The 20,000-nt window shown below is 48.6% G+C and overlaps 2 protein-coding genes and 1 long non-coding RNA gene across 4 annotated transcripts in view; 2 read left to right on the forward strand and 1 right to left on the reverse strand.

The window, feature by feature from the left end:
• rnf123 (ring finger protein 123) overlaps window positions 1–20,000 on the forward strand; it is a 117,549-nt gene that overhangs the window by 45,054 nt on the left and 52,495 nt on the right. The window contains exon 37 of the mRNA XM_082533510.1: window positions 4,308–4,392. Within this exon, the coding sequence (XP_082389636.1) occupies window positions 4,308–4,392 (85 nt within the window). The remainder of the gene's footprint in view (window positions 1–4,307; window positions 4,393–20,000) is intronic.
• LOC309706728 lies at window positions 549–1,772 on the forward strand. Its single transcript, XR_014276776.1, has 3 exons — window positions 549–1,007; window positions 1,110–1,241; window positions 1,395–1,772. It is a non-coding gene; the product is annotated as an uncharacterized lncRNA (long non-coding RNA).
• Window positions 8,827–20,000, reverse strand: part of amigo3 (adhesion molecule with Ig-like domain 3) — a 20,648-nt gene continuing 9,474 nt past the window's right edge. The window contains exon 2 of one of the 2 annotated variants that reach the window (XM_082533445.1): window positions 8,827–10,703. In XM_082533445.1, the coding sequence (XP_082389571.1) occupies window positions 10,563–10,703 (141 nt within the window). In that variant the 3' untranslated portion in view covers window positions 8,827–10,562. Of the gene's footprint in view, window positions 10,704–11,006; window positions 11,504–20,000 lie in introns of those variants that run through there. The other variant, XM_082533446.1, reaches the window with a different exon arrangement.

A 20,000-nucleotide genomic window follows, 5' to 3' on the forward strand; every position in this document is an offset into this window, starting at 1 on the left:
CTCTGCTTCCTGTTTGAAGCTTTCTTCCTCTCCATTGTTGGCTAACACCAGCTATCCGGTTGTTCAGTGATGACGTGACGAATCCTACTTCTGGGCCTAAAGTAGTCTGCGTTTAATATGGCTTTTGTGTTGTTAACATAATTAATGTTTTGTATTTTCTTCTATTTGATCTCAAAAAGCTCCTAAAAACCTCCCTCGGCTTTTATTACCGCTAATCATTTATTTAAGCTCAGTTTTTAAAACCTTAGGATGTAACTACAGCCCAGCCCATGCAGCAGTATATGAATGACTAACCTCGTATTGTGGATGGATTATCTCAGTTGTTCTCCTGGCTGAAGTTTGTTCCTTTTACAGCATCCTGCCATGCGATTACATTTGTTCCTGACCACCGAGAACACTCACGGTAACTTTTATCCAGTGGAAAAAAAGTTAGCTTGTTTATATTATGCTAACATAGCTGTGTCGCTAGCGGTCACGTAGCACATCATTATATACCAGCTAGCCCAACTTCAGTAACCCTACAAACGTCACTGCTGTTTAGTTTTCTGTCTTTATTTATGCTGGAAGTGATAGCAGAGCTGTACGTTTTAATTTGTTTCCAAAACCCCGCAGTCAGGACATGCTATATTGTATTTAGATAGAAGCTAGCGAGCTAACTCCCTGCTAACTTCTGACTCCGTTAAATGTCATAAATTCCGTTTTCATGGATGCCTGGATGTTAAACTCAATTGTTACACCTGGTAGAGCAGAACGCTGATCATTTTATTACAGATGAAAGACTTTAGACAGTTTTTCAACTCTCAGTAATGCCACAGTGATCGTTTGATATATGGACCTGCAGCGGAGTTTAGACCCAGACACGGCTAGTGACGTCAGACTGAACAACCGGATAGGGCTTTGGAGCGTGATGTCACGGGGGGTGGGCGTGGAAAGGATTTTGGCCCGATCCGCCATTTTGGGGGTCTAGCGCAAGTGAAAAGGGAGCGAAGGCACACACAACAGCCATGGTTCGTATTTGCTGTGTGGTCGGCTGCAATGTTCGATCACACGACCGGCAAGAGAATAAGGTTGAAAAGGGTTTGTCTTTTCATTCTTTCCCAACCTGGAAGCAACATGAGCAGCTCGTGTATCGATGTTACCAAACGAAGGCGTCCAGCCTGGATAGCAGCTGTGAGACGAGCTGACGTGCAGTTCTCTTCCATCTCCAAATATCTGTTGGTGCTCCAGACATTTTCATTCCGGTAAGTTCTAAATATGTTCATATCTTTATAGCCTATTAGTTTTATTTTCGATGCGCTCTGAGGTCATAGCAAATTAGAACAAACATCCTACTGAGTGATTTTGCAGAACTACCTTCTATCTATAGAGATGCTAATTATTTGGCATTATTGCAGCAAACCAGCCTATGAAATGGATGAAACATCGTGACTGGGTTCCAGCGCTACACGAGGGACCTGCTGCAAACATACCACCATGCCAATCAGATTACTTCTTCCATGTGAGGGTGAAGAGGTGACCCTTCTGGATAAGATGGTGAAGGTTTGCTGCGTTTGGTGAACAGTGTGATAATAAAACCAGAGAAGAATGAAACCTGCTCCTGTTAAATGTTCTTAAGTCTTGTGTTGTTAAAATTGCTGTATTTTTTCAAAAGATACAGTAAATAATGTTAGTAGTGGGTGATATCATGTAAACACTCATGATTTTGTGTAAACATTTTGTCATTTGTAAACTATAAATGACATCATCATTGCAACTGATGTGATGTTCTATAAGGTGGTTTCAATAAAAAAAAAAAAGAGTCAAAAATTAGTTTGTTTCTTTATTCAACTTTTGAACAGTGGGACTCAGTCAGTACATATTCAGTAAATGCAAATTATTTACACGGCAGTGCACTACAGGCATAAATCTAGACCCCTAGATAAAACATTATGGGTCATGCCCACAACCCACAGCTTTACTGTGTTCCAGCAAAGTATCCAATAGCAGTGACGACTCCTCCACAGTAGCAGGTGGGATTTTTCTGTTTTGAGGACGGCTCCTTTTCCCCGTCACTACAGATGGTCTGTTTAGGTTTTGATCAAGAGCCTTTTTTGGGCAGCTGAAGAGGAGAAGTCTATCTTATGGCCAACCTCTGACTGTATCTTGGTCACATTACCCAGCAAAACCCAGTATGCAGGTTCATCTGTAACAGTCCTTGTGCCACGATCAACACTGTTGCTTCTACATTAAACAGAAGAGAAGCGACATGGCTGCAGGTCTCTGCGACTCCGGCCATACAGCTGCAGTGGGCGGCTTCAACCTTCCCTGTGATGCTCACAGTGACCCATGGCTGCAATGCTGGTTCATTCAGTCTTTGAGAGTGCAGGACCTGAAACACACACAAAGTTCATTTAAAGACAAGAACTATGAGCCAAAGCCGACACAAATGTGTTTTATCTACTTTATCATAAATGTAACAAAGTGTTTAGAAAGTTAGCACATACATGTCATTTTTCATTTCTTTATGTGTCCATCTATAGAACGCTGCAGGTTATAGTGTAAATCTGCCTGCAGAAAATGAACCTAAAGGATGTAATGCAAGGATGTCACATCAATGCACTGAACTCGCTATGTTATCCACCCAACAGCCTCCACATGTTCTCACTGTAATTTCCCCTCATGAATGAATTTATGCTGCACTAATCTGAATGTTTGCAAGGAAATCAAACGCATTTCACTCGCAGTACTCGAGCTGACTTACCTTTGCTTGAATGACGACTTGTACGCGCTGATTCCACAGATAAGGTCCGAAAATATGTCAGGCTACGTCAGTAGCGGTTGGTCTTCAGGGTTTCTATTCCACGGCCGTGTTTCATACGGGTCCACATTTCCAATGCACGCTATTTTCTGCAAGTACCGCTGCTTTGCCTCTGAATGAAATCGGTCTCTATACAGTTCATTCTCTTTTGAGCTGCTTTTAAGCATCTTTCTTGTAGTCGTCGTTCCAACACAGTGTGTTTGGTTTGATTCGTAGACCCCGAAAATGGCGCTGCGCTCCCATAATGCATTGCGGCGTGACGTCAACTCCAAAGCCCTATCTTATAAAGCCTGATGCTAGCCTGAGTGTAGTCGGTCATCAGAGGGGGTCAGACATGCCCAAAATGACCATAAAGAATTATTTTATGCTGAAGTTTCCACTGATCTTTAAAAATGTCAAACGTTGCCACCAACAAGGAAGAAAATAAACCGTTTTGAAAGTCCATCCATGCATGATTGCGTCTACATCCTGCTTCCTGACAGAAATAGGTTTTTACCTTCAGCAGAAGCGTCAGCGTCCATCAGCAGGAGGACAATAACCGCGTGTGGTTTCCTGCCTATTTAATTGGTTCTTCCAGCTGTTGGCTCGCTGTGAGTTCGTGTGATTCATTGATGGCGCTCAGCGGGAGGCCCTCACGCTCCTCCTGATGGAAACGTCGCTGTGCCATAACAGGAGCGGCGTGCTGTAACCTCACCTTTTCAAAAATAAACGTTTAACTCTGCTTTAGCCCAGCTGATTATTTCACTCCTGTTATCATCACTGCTGTGAGCTGATTGGACCTCAGCAACATCCTCACTCGCTCCGCCCACACAGCCACCGTGTTTATAGGGAGGTCATCGCCTCCTTTAACTGTGTGTGTGTGTGTGTGTGTGTGTGTGTGTTGTGGGGGTGGGACGCAGGGTACACCTGCACAGGTCACCCGTCTGTCGCAGCGCTGATGATTTATAGTTGGAGCCGACTGGAAGCAGCCTTCTTATTACCACCTGATAATGATAATGACACCTTTCCAGGTTATTTCTGGGATAATTTAATTGCAGGTGTGCGCGCACCTCGCCGAGGCCTCCAATCAGGTGTGTGGGCCGGCTCTGATGGCAGGATCCAAGTAATACTGATCAGCAGCCCGTCTCTGCTTTAGACGCTCTGAAATATGATGACAGTGACCTGATCCATCAAACACCTGCAGGCCTGATCACACCTGCGTGCTGCTTTCATGCACGCAGGTGTGATCCAGAGCTCCGCCTGAACTCCGTCCGACCAGGACGTGCGAGGAGCACAAGGTTTAAAGGTTTAAAGAGTGTGAATGACAGACGGCAACAACTAAAAACATGGAGCGTGTTAGTGAGAACACGTGATGTCACGCTCTGTGAAAGGAGGGAGCTCAACGCATCACAGGCCAGGATCACTGATATTAGGGTTATGGGAATAACAATGAGAGACACGCCCCCTCAGCGTCCATCATCCGGTCGGATTCGCAGTCGTGCCACTCTGATGAACTCTGTTCCTCCTGCAGGGCTGGAGAGCGTGGACCACTACCCCATCCTGGTGGCTGTTACCGGCATCCTGGTTCGGATCCTGGTGGACGGAGACCGGCAGGGGTAAGACCTCCTCTCTGGTTCTGGCTCTGCTGGTTAGGGTCAGCCGGGGGCTCGGGCCACGGCTGCTTCTGCGTGTGTGTGCACCACTGACTTTTCAAATTAAGAGCCCTGTATGTGAGTAACTGCTTGGTGTTGGATCCTGTGTGTGAAACACTGTGTTCTAATGTGAGCTTGATAGCAGTCACATGATGCTCAGGCCTCCTGACCTCTGACCTCTGAGCTGCTGACTAATCCATACGTGGCTCGGGGTCACAGTCAGTGATCGATAATAGTGATCGGTAAATGTCCCCAATCATCTCCTGAGTGACTGCTGATGTCATCAGAGAAACCAGGCGGCGCTGGTGATGCAGGTGTGACGTCCACGTGGTTTTCATCATATTACTTCAGTAAGCAGAGCTCCTCCCACTGAAGCTAAAGCTCAGGTTTAACTCATGAAGGCTCAGGTGTGTCGGTCTCCTCAGGTGTTTGAGCAGGTAAACTGCTTCTCCGAGCTCAGTTTGGAACAAACTCATAACGCGAGGTTGTCGTCACTCTGCTGTTTATGGAGGACGGATGGAGTCGAGCTTACCTGCCGTGAGACGTCTGCTCTGCTGCCCAGGAAGCTCCACCCGAGCGTGACCGCGCAGCTGTTTGTTCAACCCCGCCCACCTGGGGCGTCACAAAAATGAGTTGTTTACAGTTCACGGTGGGGCGAGTGAGGCAGCCTGTAAGCGTGACGCTCAGGTGTGCAGGGGGACACGTCCAAATGACCTCCAACGCTCAGCACGCCTCCGTGACGCCGCGGCTGAAATAAGAAGCTTAGTGTGAATCCAGGAAACCCTCCTCACTCTGAGCACCTGGCCCCGCCTCTCAGCACAGTGTCCAATCACTGGGTGTGCTTGGTTTTGATTGGCAGGTGCTGGCAGGGAGCCTGTGGCGCCGTTATCGGGGCTGTTCTGATGTGTCAGCGTTTTCCTGATGAACTGCAGGTCAAAGTGACGGCGGCGGGTTGCAAGCAGGAAGCTCACCGCTGAACGTGCAGTCTAAGATGAGCCGACGCTGAAAGGCGGGACTTCCTGTTTGCCTGGCGTGAAGCTGTGGGAGTCAGAGGTGTGATCTGTGAAGTTTTGGCGTTTTTGAGGCCTGATGAATGAATCCAGGTCACACTCGTTTGAAGTGCCGCTCAGACGCTCGCTGAGCTCGAATCAGCCGTGAACTTACTTCCTGTCTTCCCTCTTCATTTGCACGCCGCCCTCCTTCTGTCACCTCCCCCATCTTTATGTAACACTTCACTTTGTGTTGTTTTCACATCAAAGGTAACGCCGTGTTTTTAACAGGAATTATCATCTTCCTCTCGGCGCCGCCGCAGCGCGCTGAGTTATTTGTGTCTGTTATTTGCTGCTCAGCGCTCTGACAGGCGCGCTGCACCTGCAGGCGCTGCTCAGGGCACAGTACTGCAGACGCGTCTGCATCTGTGTTTTTAGGTCAAGGTAAAGCAGAGACGAGGTCGGCGTGAACCCCGCTTCCTGTAAGCTTCCTCGGACGGAGCGTCTCCAGGTGGAGTCGTGACTGTAACTTTGATAAGTGGTTGGAGATGGATGAGGTTTGCAGAGTGTTGGGAGCTTGCAGTGATGGAGACCGCAGGAAGGCTTAGTGCCCGTTAATGGACTCTGAGAAACGAATAAAGGCATTAGCGTTGTCTGCAGGGGGCGGGGCCGGCTCCTGCCTGGCGAGGTGGAGGGAAACGGGGGATGTCCTCAGCCTGTTTAAAGCCTGGACAGGCCCCTCCCCTGTCACTTTGAATGAAATGTAATAAGAGCGAGTCTGAAAGGAAGTGCGGTGCAGAGGAGCTCTCATTAAGGAGACATCGATCCGATATTTGGATCGGTCCGGTCCTGACTCAGGACGCCGGGTCAGGCGTCGCTGTCCTGTGGTCACACAGCTGGAGGTTCATCAGCTGGTTAATGTCGCCTCCTCCTGCTCCATCTGTGAGGAGCATCGATGCCGTCACAGGTGTGTGAGCAGTGTGTCCTGATTTATGACATGAACCATCACTGACTTTTACTTTCCACAATAAAACACACCTCTCAGCTTTTATTTTGAAGAGCTGGACGTAAACGTGCCTGCAGGCTGTAAATAAACCACAGAAAGGTTCACACATGTTTCTCAGCATGTTTGACGGATGTTTGTTCATTAAGAATGATTTAACAATGTTCAGAGGACAGAATCAAATATTGATCTGATGCTGATACAAGCGTTGGTATCAGACTGACATTCGTCCACCGGCTGCGCCTCCAGAAAGAGTAAAAGGTTGTGGTGCTTTTGGACGTCAGAGCAGGAAGAAACAGCTGAGCTTACAGCCGTTAAACACAGAGACGCATTAGAAACTGTCCCGTTTTTAGCGATGCTCTGAGTGGAGCTGGAAGAGTGCCAGTCGCTGACTCGTTAAAGCAAAGAAGGCTTCAGCTGCTGAGCCTCTGCTTCACTCGGCCCTGAGCCCATGAAGGCCTGTCCTTCACCTCGCTGCTCCCATCACAGCGTCCGCATTCTAATGGTGGCTGTGTGCGCTCGAGCAGCTGACACGCCACATCCCATCGATGTTTCCGTCCATTAATGCAGGGTCCTCGCCCCAGCACAGATGTGTCAAACATGTGGCCCCGGGCCCAGAACAGAGGTGCAGCGTGCTGTGACATGTTTTGTTACATGGGAGACATCTGGAGATGTTTGCAGCGAGAGCTCGGACTTCCACCATGCTGGCTTCTCCTCATTGGCTCCCTGTTGGGGGCCTGGTTCTGGCGGAGGTTTCTTCCTGATAAGAGTTTTTCCTTTCCACTGTCACCAAGCGTGTGCTCACATGTCATCTGATTGTTGGGGTTTGTCTGCAGGGTCCGCACTGTTAGGTTTTGTATTGTTGATTGCCATTTATGCTTAGAAATATCTACTTATATATGCTTAGAGTTTTATATTAGTTGTAGATTGGTAGAGGTTTGATCCTTGATGGTCTGCAAACTTTGTGTGCATTAGACAGCACTCTGGGAGCACGAGAGAGGTCGTACCTTGTCTTATTGTTTTATGGTAGGATTAACGTAGCTACGTCTGTTCTAGTCTAAGTGCTTTAACTGCTGGACTTCCTCACCGTGTTATCTAGGGTGAGACTACCCTCTTCCTGACCAAGGATGTTTGCTTTTGTGCTTTCATGTTATAGGACCCTTTGATCAGCAGTAACACACACACACACGGTACTCTTTGTGTGTATGTAGACATCATATGTTAATGACCCTATGCATATTCACGTAACCTCAATAAAAGAGCAGTGTTACGGGGGAACAGACGAGAGCAACTGGGGTCAAGCGAAGGAACGGCGTCTGTCCGGTTCTCTCCCGTGCACGAGAAACATGAAGAACTTTGCCTACTTCGTGTCTTGCTTGCGGTGTAATTATATTGTCTTCAACATTCCAGCGAATAGGTTCAAGCTACAAACCTATCACGCACCTACAGCATAAACATATTTACTTATAAAGGCAGTGACAGCCTTTAAGGTTGAAGCATGAACAGCAGGCGTAATCCTGGCGTGTTTGGAAAGACAAGCGTCCTGTTTTCATTTGTTTAATGATGTTTGTTCTTCTTGCCGTCGCCTGAAGCCACCCCCCCCCCCCCCCCCCCCCACACACACACACACACAGGATCTCCATAAAGGCAGCGCTGCTGCTGTGATTGATCGTGCTCGACTTGTGTGGACTATGAGCCTCATCACTGCCCACACACACACTCCCCCCACCCTGTGTTCACATCAGAGCTATTAACAGCCCCCCCTCCGTGCTCCATTGTGCAGAAAATCAGTGGTGCTAATTGTTGTCCATTAGCTCTGGCTGAGAGGGATCAGCAGCAGCTTGCAGCCTCCTGCAGATTAGATTGAGACCGAGGCTAATTAGCTTAGCAGCTGTGGAGCCTGAGAGGCCTGCACCGCGCTCTGGGATGGAGCTTCTTTTTTCCAGCCTGCAGAGATTTGCGCTGCTCGCTAAAAACAGGCTGAGCAGCTGGGTCAGCTTTGAGGTGACGGCGTGACTCGATACCACGGGGAAGACTTTGACCCCAAAAGTAATGATGAAGAAGATGAACGTGTTCTTTTCCAATTAGAAGTTAAGAGTAAACAAAATAAGAGCTTAAGACTGAAATGAATAAAAGCTCTTCACAGATTTGAAGGTGAAATGTATTTTAGACCAAAGGGTACGGCAAACAGCACGACGATGGCTAACAGCACGACGATGGCTAACAGCACGACGATGGCAAACAGCACGACGATGGCAAACAGCACGACGATGGCAAACAGCACGACGATGGCTAACAGCACGACGATGGCAAACAGCACGACGATGGCAAACAGCACGACGATGGCTAACAGCACGACGATGGCTAACAGCACGACGATGGCAAACAGCACGACGATGGCTAACAGCACGACGATGGCTAACACATGGAAACCATTTCGTTATTGCCGAGAGCGTTATGGTAACGTGTGCTGTGAGTTAGCCGTTAGCTAAAACTGACCTCACAGCTGCTCCAACGCAGCCAGAAACACATGAAGCAGGAAGCGTGCAGCTCTTTGGTCCTCAGCTCTTCAGGCCTGAAACCGTCCGATTGGTCCTCCACTCCCCTCCTGGTCCACGCGTCCGTAATCTGCTCTGTCACGGCTCGATCTCCCGCTGAGCTCCAATTCATCTTTATCCAACTACTGTCCGCTAGCTGCTACGTTAATGATAACAGATGGCTAATGCTAGCGTGTGCACCGGCCTGGTTTCTGACGACCCTCCAGTTTGTGCACTGGGGCCGATCAGCCCATGTTTTTATGGTGAATCGTGTTTCCTGTGAAACGGAGCGAGTGCAGCCTGGATCTGATGGTCATCAATGTCTCTTCTCTCAGGGTCGAGTGAAAGCGTTTCACTGAAGCTTAGGTTTCTGGGGTTCCTAGTATAGTGAATATCACGTCACGCCCAGCTGTACTTACAGTTGTGGCGAGCAAGTGTTCGCGCTCACAGTCGGGCAGTTCACCGCCACACGCCAGCATCCCTGCCGTTCATCTCCACGCTGCACTCAGACCTGCACGCCTCCGTAAACCTGACCTCCATCCGAAGGGCTGAACTTGTCTTGTTGATGCTGTGTGAACAAAGCGTAGCGTACACCTCGTGACACGGGCGTGCAGGCGCGTCATTGTAGCAGTGCAGAGTGGCGACGCCGGCTGTTCCGGAGAATGCTGCGGGGAGTCACCTGATGATGATGACGTCTTAAACAGAGCATGCTCAGAGCGTGAAACTGAAAGCAGCACGATCAGAGACTCAAACAGCAGCTGAACGTCTTTAATAAACACACGGCACACACAGACTTTATTGTCACGTTTTACTGAACATCACGTACGGCGCTCTCCGGGGAACCGCCATCACAGACATGGTGAGGTCAGGCTTTAATTTCTCCAGCAAACAAAGACGTGTTTATATTTGCAAACAACATGTGAAACAACGAATGTAAAAACCCTCCATGCTGCTCACGCTCACGAGCCCCAGATCAGTCGCCTAAAGCGCTTCGTACTGTAAGGTGAAGACCTACGATAAACGGAGAAACTCCAACAATCAGACCACGCCCCCATGGAGCAAGCGCTTTGGCAACAGTGGGAAGGAGAAACTCCCCTTTAACAGGAAGAGCCCAGTTATCAGCATTTAGTTTCGTGGCAGTTCTGTCACACCGAGCGTGCCTGTTCATCTTTAGTGTGACTCTCAGAGCTGTGAATACTTTACGGTGAGCATTCACTTCCCAGCATGCACTGCTTTGAGGCTGTGATTCGTCTGTGTTGGATAGTGTAGTGTTAAGACCACACACCTTTGGAGCAAGTTTGATTCCCTCCCAGTATCCAGTGAGGGTCCTGGCTCGGCCCCCATGCCAAACACCAAGCCTGGAATGGCGCGGCTACGTCTGCAGCCCGTCCGCAGCTCGGTCACGTCATCTGTGTGATTGTGTACGTGACCAATAAAGCAGTTTCTTGTGTTTTTGAAAGCATGCGGGTGACACGACACAGAGGTCCGACCTAAATGGAAGAACCAGGATTACAGCATCGGCTTTTTTCTGCGTCAGCTGACGTGAACGATGATGTGAAAACGTGCTTGTAGTTCTTAAACATCTAAACACGGTGTTCAAGACCCTCAGATGAGTCGCTCGTCGGTGCATCTGCGCGTACGTGCGTGTCGTTGCTCTGAAGCGTGCTTCTTGTCCTTCCCGTGGTCACGTGTCAGCGTGGAAATGAGGCTGGAAGGAGGCCGCGTGGCCCCGACAGAGGAGAAGATCTGAGGACGAAAAGAGGAGGAGACATTTTATCACTTTAAGGTTATCACACAGGGCCTGAACAGTTCACCCACAGAGCGCACACACCTGAGCCTGAACAGCCACGCCTACAGGGTTTTGACTCAAACCGCCCTTCACTTCTTATTTTTACAAGCCTGTGGGAAATACGTGCAGTCGTTTATTGCAGACACAAGCAAATGCAGAATGTTAGGCAAAGACAGAGTTCGGCTCTCTGGGGGGGGCTCTGAGCGGCTCTCTGGGGGGGGCTCTGGCGGGGTCTCTGGGGGTCTTCAGGAACTGTTCTTCAGGCTCCCTGAAGGACTCTCATGCTGTTCTGTCAGGATGATCCCACACTGCTTCAGTGATGTGGAGCTCTGTGTGTTTCTATCCACGTGTGCTTTGATGCACTGACTGTGTGTTTGGATCTTTGTCATGCTGAAACAAGCTGCTGTTTCCAGATGTTCCTGGCTGGTGGATCAGACTCTGATAGTTCATCAGTTTATCAAAGGTCTCCAACAGCACTGAAACCATGACAGAGCCTCCACCGTGCCGCCTCCTGACCTCCTCGTACACACTGACCGTGATGTGGATCCATCGTCCAGTTCTCGTGTCATTTTCAGACCTCTGCCTTCCCTCCCGTGTCCCCTCGTTAAGAACGTCTTCCTGACAGCCGTCCTTCACTGATCGTCTCTGATGAGACTTCAGTGAGCAGCAGATGATCAGCTGAAGGTCCAGATCGTCTCTCAGGTCCTGTGTCGGGTCTTTCTGATCCAGTTTACCTGCCGTAGAGTTTGGGAATCACCTCGTTGGAGCAAAAATACAATTTGATGTTACACTGTGTTTTCTTTGGGATTTTACACAGATTGAATAAAAACATGGAAACAAGTGAAGCGTGTGTGTGACGGGCGAACAAAGAGCCTGCAGGAACCGTTTAAACGCTGTTATGTGCAGACAAACACTGGTGCATCGTAGAGTGAGGAGAACCTTTGATCAGCGCTGTAGTCCAGCGTGATAACAGCCGACCTGCAGACGTGCTCGGTGATCCTGACTGTGACAGCACACTTTGAAAGAGGCTCCGTGTGCTCTCATCAAGCCAGGAAGAAAAGCCTTTCCTCCGACACATGAACTAAACAGAAGCTCGTCTTCATACCTCTGGTCTATGTCCTCTGCAATGTTCCCTCTAAGCTGCGCGCGTGCACGATTGCGCACTGCTGGCACGTCTGTGCCCACAAAAAAACAAATCTAAGCTGAATTAAAATTAAACTTTATCAATTCTGTTTTGCAGTGTTAGTCAGTGACTGGCTGCTCCCGTACGGGATCAGAACGATGTCGCCTCATCCCACAGTCCAGCCAATCACGCGATTCACATTCGTATATACGCAGCTAATCAACGTGGTTGACGTTTATAAGGAAAACGCTCGAAAGCCTGTGAGCAAAAACCAAACGCCGCCCTTTCCTATTGGTGGAAAAATGTACCATGTGGACCAATCAAAAAATGATATGGCTACATGGCATTTAGTTATTTAGGGAGGGGGAAGTTTTAGGAGTGACGGCGTGTTTGAGATGTGAGACATTTGTGACGTTTAGCACAAATCTTGTGTAGTCAGTGTGTAGTCAGTGTGTAGTTAGTGTGTAGTGTAGTTTTGTTGTGTGTGTCAGAACAATGAGGCGACTGCTGAGTGTTACAGGTGTTACAGCAGTGACACATCTGCTGCTGTCAGGCCTGCAGGTATCAGGCTGTTGTTCTCCTTCATCTCATAGTGGACAGAAATTATTTTTGGAGCGGCACAAATAATCTGTGTGGCATCAGATTTGATGCAGAACAGCTGATTGTTCTGTAAATAGTTTGAAATGTTTGTTTAAGAAACGCCTTGGCTGCATTTTTAGGTAAACAGCTGCAAAAATCTTTGTTGTTTACATGACTCAGTAACTTTTTTGAAGAAGTAACTACATAATTAATTGCCCAACATTGGTCATTATTTACTGTATTTGCAGACAGAGTTACAGACTCTCTCCCAGACCACAGACTCACAATACAGTCAGAGCTTTATGAAAGAATAAAGAAAGTTGTGTTTTCAAAACTGGAGTTCAAGTTATTTTTTCCTTCCAATAGTGTTAACATGCTGCACATGGACAAGATCTTTTTTACATTCTCATTGTCAGTGAGCTAAAGCAGTTAATGAAAAGTCGTCTAACATAAACGCTGTAATTTGATTATTTTAATAAACATGTAACTTGGATGATTGGATGCTGGCGTGACCACAGTGCACACGTCTGCTGTCGCTCACAGTGGTCCAAGGGACGCTCAGGGAGTTTGTGCGCTCAGACACATGAAACATTAGAGGGAACTTTGGTCCTCTGCTGGTTAAACTGGTCCGGCCTCGCGCTGACTGGTAACGAGCTGCTCCATCTTCGTGGGGTTTGTCTGTGCCTTAAAAGCGCTCCGGTCTTTGTTTCCTGAGCCGTGTCCCGGATGTTTGGATCTGATGTGTGATGTAAGAAGGAGGCAACATAATCCTGTGAGGGGGGAGGGGATGGGTCTGTAAAAACTACAGGCGTCACATGACATCCAGGAGGAGGGGTCTGCTCCGATGCTGCCCGTGAGGCTCGGACTCTGTCTCCAGGAAATGAACTGGATCCACCATTGGATTGGTTTTATTAACACATGCGACCGGCACCTTTTAAGCATTTCTCTCACTTTACATCCTGACGTGTCAGGCGCTCCGCTGAGCTGATGCCGTCCGTGATTATCCGTGCCTCACGGCGCTGATGAGGAGGCGGGGTTTGGTAGCAGCTCTGAATGAAGGAGCTCAGGGGTCGTTTGCTCGCCCGGGGGCCTGTAATCTGATCTGAAGAGCAGAAACGGGACTCGCATGTTTGGAAGCTCAGCCATGTTCAGATCACGGTTCATCTCCTGATTATTGATGAATATCTGTGATCATCAGCCTGCCAGACGGGTTATTCATCTGATGAACTCGGCTCGAATGTTTTTCCACTTTTGTGTTGTTTCTGCTCTGAGGCTCTCGTGGACTCTGAGGGCTCGCCTGCACATTTAAAGAAATCACATCTTGTGTAATTAAGGCGGTATGAACAGTAAACACAGCCTCTGCAGGGAGTCTGCCCCGGCTGGTCCAACATGGTGGCGTTAGTCCATCAGACCGCCGGTCAGCTGCCTTGTTGGGAAAGCAGCTGAACAGCAGCCACAGGACTGGATTTCCTCTAATAAATCAGTCGTTTGTGACTCTGACAGATGAGCAGAACAGAGCTGCTGTAATGAGCCCCAGGTGCGCTGCTGTTAGTGTACCTGCACCAGCCGGGAACACTGACGCACGAGCGGAGACCTGAGGACGGAGCTGATTGATAAAGTGATCAGAAACTCAGGTGAAACATCTGGATCCATGAATGATTGATGAGGTTCAGGCCGGTTCAGCTGCAGAGCTGGATTCTTCCACGGGGCTTTGATTCACTCTGCCTTCATCAATTTTTCATGGCAGATGTTTTAGGCGAGCCTCAGGAGGAGGAGCCTCAGGTGGGAGCTCGTTCCAGATGGCTGACTGAGGTTACCCTACTGTCGTGTAGATATCGTCATGCCTGCACTCTTGTGTGTTGCTCACAGGAAACACAGCGCACTGCTTCATTCAGGGAACACTCATCGCTTTAGGCTGACTTCCTGTTGTCAGTAGGTGGCGCTGCAGAGCGAAACATCAGCGAGGCCTTTCGCTAAGACGACAAATCAGAGCTGTGTGTTAAAGTGAGGAAACTGGAATCTTGTAATGATGGAGTGAAGGAGGCCGACTGTCTCCTGTCAGCTGGACTCATCCACGGCCGTTAGCTGGGAGCAGATTCGTGTCTGACACATAGAGCTGGGCGACAGAACGATAACGATATGTATCGCGATATAACTTTTACTCGATAGAGAAATTAAGCTATCGCGATAGACCTCGCCGCTCTTGTCCTCTTAAAAAAAAAAAAAAAAAAGGTCAGCCAATCCAAATTAAGTAGCGCAGAGCCGAACCAATCACAGCCGCAGCGTCACGTCACGTGACTTGTTACGTACAGCACAAGTGCCACGCCGCACGTGTGTTTGTTTGGGAAGCAGCCAGCGGGTAATGGAGGAAATGAGTGTGCCGACTAGAAAAATCAACCGAGCGTGACCGAAGAGAAAACAGATGATGGTTCCAACGCCGGAGAGATTGTCGAACGGAAGAGCCATAGAAGTTCCGTAGTGTGAAGGTATTTCGGCTATTTCAAGTCTGACAAAAACAGAGTAGCGTGCACTGTAAATTGTGCCGAAAGCAAGTCTGGAAATACAATAAACTGGTGCATGCGTCACACTGCGCGCCACGTTATTGTTTCGGTGAAATGAATTTCTACAATACTGTTAATTCTACTCTCTGCAGTGTTTAAATGCTTACATATACACACAGTTACTGTCCCTCCACACATACGACTCGGTTCTGCTTCTATGCCCCAGCTTTGTTTACTTTTTCCCACCGAGGCTTCTAGACTTCTGATTGGCCAACATTTCTGCACGGTTAGGAATCTAGCGCCACCTGCTGCTTTGGCATGTTCATAGCAGCGTTTTCCTTCATTTCTGCCTTTATGTGTGGACGGGATTATTTTTTAAAACGAAAACGGAAAATCTCAGTTTTCAAAAATACCCGTGTACGTGTGGACGTAGCCTCAGTCTCTGACTGGAAGCGCTAATTCGTCATTCGGCTTTTGTCAGACTAAAGTAACTGTTAAAACTGTTTGAAAAGCTCAGCTATACAACAAGGAGAGATTGAGAATTTCCTTTTAGTTCTCAGTTTATTTGATACTGACAAAAGTTAGTCAGTTTTGTCTGTTCTTCTGTAAAACAAACTAAGATTTATTTTTAGAATTAATATTTTGTTTCTAAGTGGAATTGACAATTTAGTCTGTTTCGTTTGTTCTATTTTGAAACTTAAACGCTTTAGCGGCTGCCTTTTGTGTAGTTTGCAATATTTGCCTTTATTTAGCTGAAAAAGTCTCATGTTCCTTAAGTACATCTACCCTGTTGAACTTATTATGGGAAATAAATATTTAAATCAAAACAAGCTGCTGATTATTTCACATTTTACTTGTGAGCAACGGCACATTTAAATCTTACAAATATAGTTATTTGGCTTATATCGTGATAGATATCGTTATCGCCTGAAATGAAAAAAACATATCGTGATATGAAAAAATCTCATATCGCCCAGCTCTACTGACACAACAAGAATATCCTCCTGTTCACGAGGCTGAGCATTTAAAATAGGGACGTGTAGCACTTCCTGTTTTGCTGCAGCTAATTTCAAGCTCAGAGCTTCAGCTCACCGACGAGTCCAGTCTCAGCGTGAGGCAGTAATTCAGTACAGCTTTATTTAAAAGGCACCACATCAACAGTCACCTCCAGGTGCTTCAACCTGTACCACACCGTGACCGCTCAGCTTTCCTCTCTCAGCAAACGAGGACGTGTTTGTATTTGTATCCAGGATGTGGAAAACTGCTGAAACTACAAACGAGCCCCAACAATCAGACCACGCCCTATGAGCAACACGTTGGTGACAGTGGGCACGAAAAACTCCTTTTAACAGGAAGAAACCTCCAGCCACACCAGGCTCAGGGAGGTTTTCAGATCACAGCGTCGCGTTGCCCGCTGCTTTCTGGCATCTGCACACCTCGCTTGGCCTCAGCTTTGCAATGCCGCCATGTTTGACACGGCTAACCCTCCAGAACCGTTGTTGCTGGAGTCCACCATCTGTTCATGATTCACTGCTCATAATAATCCTTCTTTGTCTGATTCTGGGCTGATTTAGCCCCTCCCTCTTTTAGACTGACTTTCTTCTGATTGGCTGTCCCTTATGGAGGTGGGTGGAGCTTGTGTTGTGTAAGCTCTGCCCTGCTGTCACAAAGGCAGCCTGAACTTCAGTGTAACTCCTCGTTCCCTGACGTAAACGCAGCTCAAACAAACTCGGCGATATCCCAGGAAGTCGCAGCAGATCGGGACGTTAGGCTGTGAAGGTGCTGCTAACAACGAGCGCGGGCAGCAGCAGGATGTTTGGTCCTGAGTCTGCTCGCAGAGTTTTGGTGTGTCGTGCTGATCCAGCGAGCTGTTCGGGGCGCCGCCGCCTCACTGAGCGTGAGGGAAGACCTGCTGAATATTTGATGGCTGCTCTGCCTTCAGTGTTACATAAGAGCACCACATCACTGCTGCTCCCACTTACGTTAACCCCTGAGTGGGCAGGAGATGCACAGCAGCCAATCTAACCTTCTGATGAGCACTCCACTGCTCATCATCAGCTGATTGGAGCGCTGTGATTGGCTCGTTTCAGTCCCGCCGGCTCTTTCTCGGCCTGCGTGTATCTCACAAACCCCAGCTCAGAGCCTGCAGCGCTGCCCGGTAATGATGAGCTGTGATTGGACCGATTCGTCAAACGGTAGTTAACGCCACCTCCGGTGAGACGTGAAAACGGCGCTTTGGAAGGAAACGATCTTAACTTATTCCACAAAACAATCCTGAGGCTTGGCTGATCCCGGCGGTCCGAGCTGCTCGTTTGGGGTTGTGGTTCCGCCTGCGGCTGGCGTCTGCGGCCTGTGGGAGGATGACGGCGGTGATCTCGTGTGTGTGATGGGATGAATCGGAGCCCGTCTGTGTGGTTCCGCTCGAATGTGTCGAGCTTCTTAATGAAGTGTGAAAACTTCCTGCAGGCTTTGAAGGGTGCCATCCGCCCCCCTCCACCTGACTTGCCCGTGGTGCTGGTGAGGTGTGAGCTGATTGGCTGCAGCCAAACGGCCTTTTCTGCGCTCCCTGAAGGACGTGCAGAGCAATCAGCAGCTTCAGCTCGTTTCCTATTGTGTTGATTTGAAAACAGCGTGAAGAAAATGGTGTGTGTGTGTGTGTGTGGGGGGGCACAGCACACCTTGTGAAGTATAAAGGGGATCATGTAAAGAGTGTGTGACAGGAAAGGCTGACTCTGTCGCTGCTTGTTCAGCCAGGCGGCCGCGCACACCCTGAGAACATGATAACTGAGATGCCTCAGAGGTGGCTCTACCAAAAATCTGAGATGTGTTTGAATATCAAGAGCTTGAGGTCAGAGGTCGCGGTCTCTTGTGAAGAGTTCATGACTGTCCTCGCTCGATACACAGATCTCGGCGCTGCGATCAGCGTCACAGCGCCGCCCAGAGGAAACATTAGGAGAATGATTCTCAACGAGGAGCTGCAGGTCGACCGCGTCACCCAAGGAAAGCTGTCTGCTGATTGGATAAGCCTTCAGCCCCCATCCCGTCACCGGCGACAGGTTTTTCCAACGTTTCTTTAAAGTACCGTAACTCTTGAATGATTTGCGCTGATATTAGAGTCCTTCGGGTAATCCCAAGCACTGCGTCACAGCGGCCCGAAGACGAAGGTTGAGAGAGACGAAGGCGCACAGAAAACTGACGCTTTGTCAGACATCGTTTTTCTTTCTTACAATGATTTTATTTTTGATGTTTTTAGTGTTTTATATAAAAATAAGAGTTGCTGGATGTAAGCCCTGATAACAGGGTTTCATAGAACATTGTTTTATGCCATGTTTATTTCATGTATGACAAACACTGCCCCGCCCTCTTCCAGCACCTGTAAAGCAGGTGTATTTGAGGCTTGCAGGACATGCAGGCAGAGCAGGCTGGGTTTATTATCCACTCAGGAAAATGTTGCATAAAAGGAGCACGACTGTCAGCAGTGCGATGTAGGCCTTTGGCTACAGACTGAGAGGAAGTGTACCGGGGAAGAAAAGAGATGCCCAAAAACAAACCACAGGGTCAAAGGTCACATACTTGTTGTTGTTCAGACTGTAAGTCTTGTAATCATGTACAGTCTCTCTTTCTGCCTCTTTGAGTAAAAACTGTAACATTTCAATTCAGTCCTTTTCTGTTACTAATCCTGATTACGCTCACAGTAGAGAAAGAAGCTACCAGATGTGGAAAGACGCAGCAATCCTGAGGACGGGGACAAAAGCTCACAGCTGATTTTATGACACTTTTACAGCTAAAACAACCAAATAATTCCAGGAGGCCTGTTTAACTTTATAAAGGATAAAGCAGCTTCCCCAGAATCCCACTCTGGAGCGATTCTTTGTGTGTGCGTCAGTCTAAGGGCCAACCTGTGGAAGCTCAATAACTCGAAGCTCTGCCAATAAGGAAGCTGCATGAACGACATCATTTCCTGGTTACGTGCAAGCAGAAGGCGCTCGCAGTTTTTAGCAAAAACAAACAATCAGCTTTAAGTTCTCCAGCGTTTACATCAATCTCGCTTCACCGAGCTTTCTGATTGGCAGAGCGTTTCACCTTATAGATGGTGGTGGGAACAAGCTTCCATACCAACCTCCTCGCTCTTACTCTGAAAGGTCAGCGACTGCTAGCTGGTGCTGCAGAGTCTGGCTTTGATATCATGTAAACAGGGCCAGTGTTGTCCTGTACAGAGACCTGGAGAGCAGCGTGTCACCAGGACACTCAGTCATATAACACTCGTTCCAAGGACCTGCAGCTCCAGCTGTAACCTGAAGCTTCCCTAGTGTGACTACGAGTTTCCATCGGCTCCTCTGCTCGCCACAGAGCGCTCACGCTGCTGTCGCCTACATGCACACTGGGAATAATGATGCTAATGCTAGTTAGCACGTTTATGATCAGCTGTTGTCGATCGCTCTGACCATCCTCAGATCTTGAGGTCAGCTCGTGATGCTCATCTGTAGTTTAGCCACCCCCCCTACACTCACTCACACACACACACTCACTCACTCACTCACACACTCACTCACTCACTCACTCACGCACGCACGCACGCACGCACACACACACACACAGACACTCACTCACGCACGCACACACACAGACACTCACTCACGCACGCACACACACACAGACACTCACGCACGCACGCACGCACGCACGCACGCACGCACACTCACTCACGCACGCACGCACGCACGCACACACACACACACACACACACAGACACTCACTCACGCACGCACGCACGCACGCACACACACACACACACACAGACACTCACTCACGCACGCACACACACACACAGACACTCACTCACGCACGCACACACACACAGACACTCACTCACGCACGCACGCACACACAGACACTCACGCACGCACGCACACACACACAGACACTCACTCACGCACGCACGCACACACAGACACTCACGCACGCACGCACGCACGCACACACACACACACACACACACAGACACTCACGCACGCACGCACACACACACACACACACAGACACTCACTCAC

This window comes from Aulonocara stuartgranti, assembly GCF_965226115.1.
Source record: "Aulonocara stuartgranti genome assembly, chromosome: 5".
In the NCBI taxonomy this organism is placed as follows: Eukaryota; Metazoa; Chordata; class Actinopteri; order Cichliformes; family Cichlidae; genus Aulonocara; species Aulonocara stuartgranti.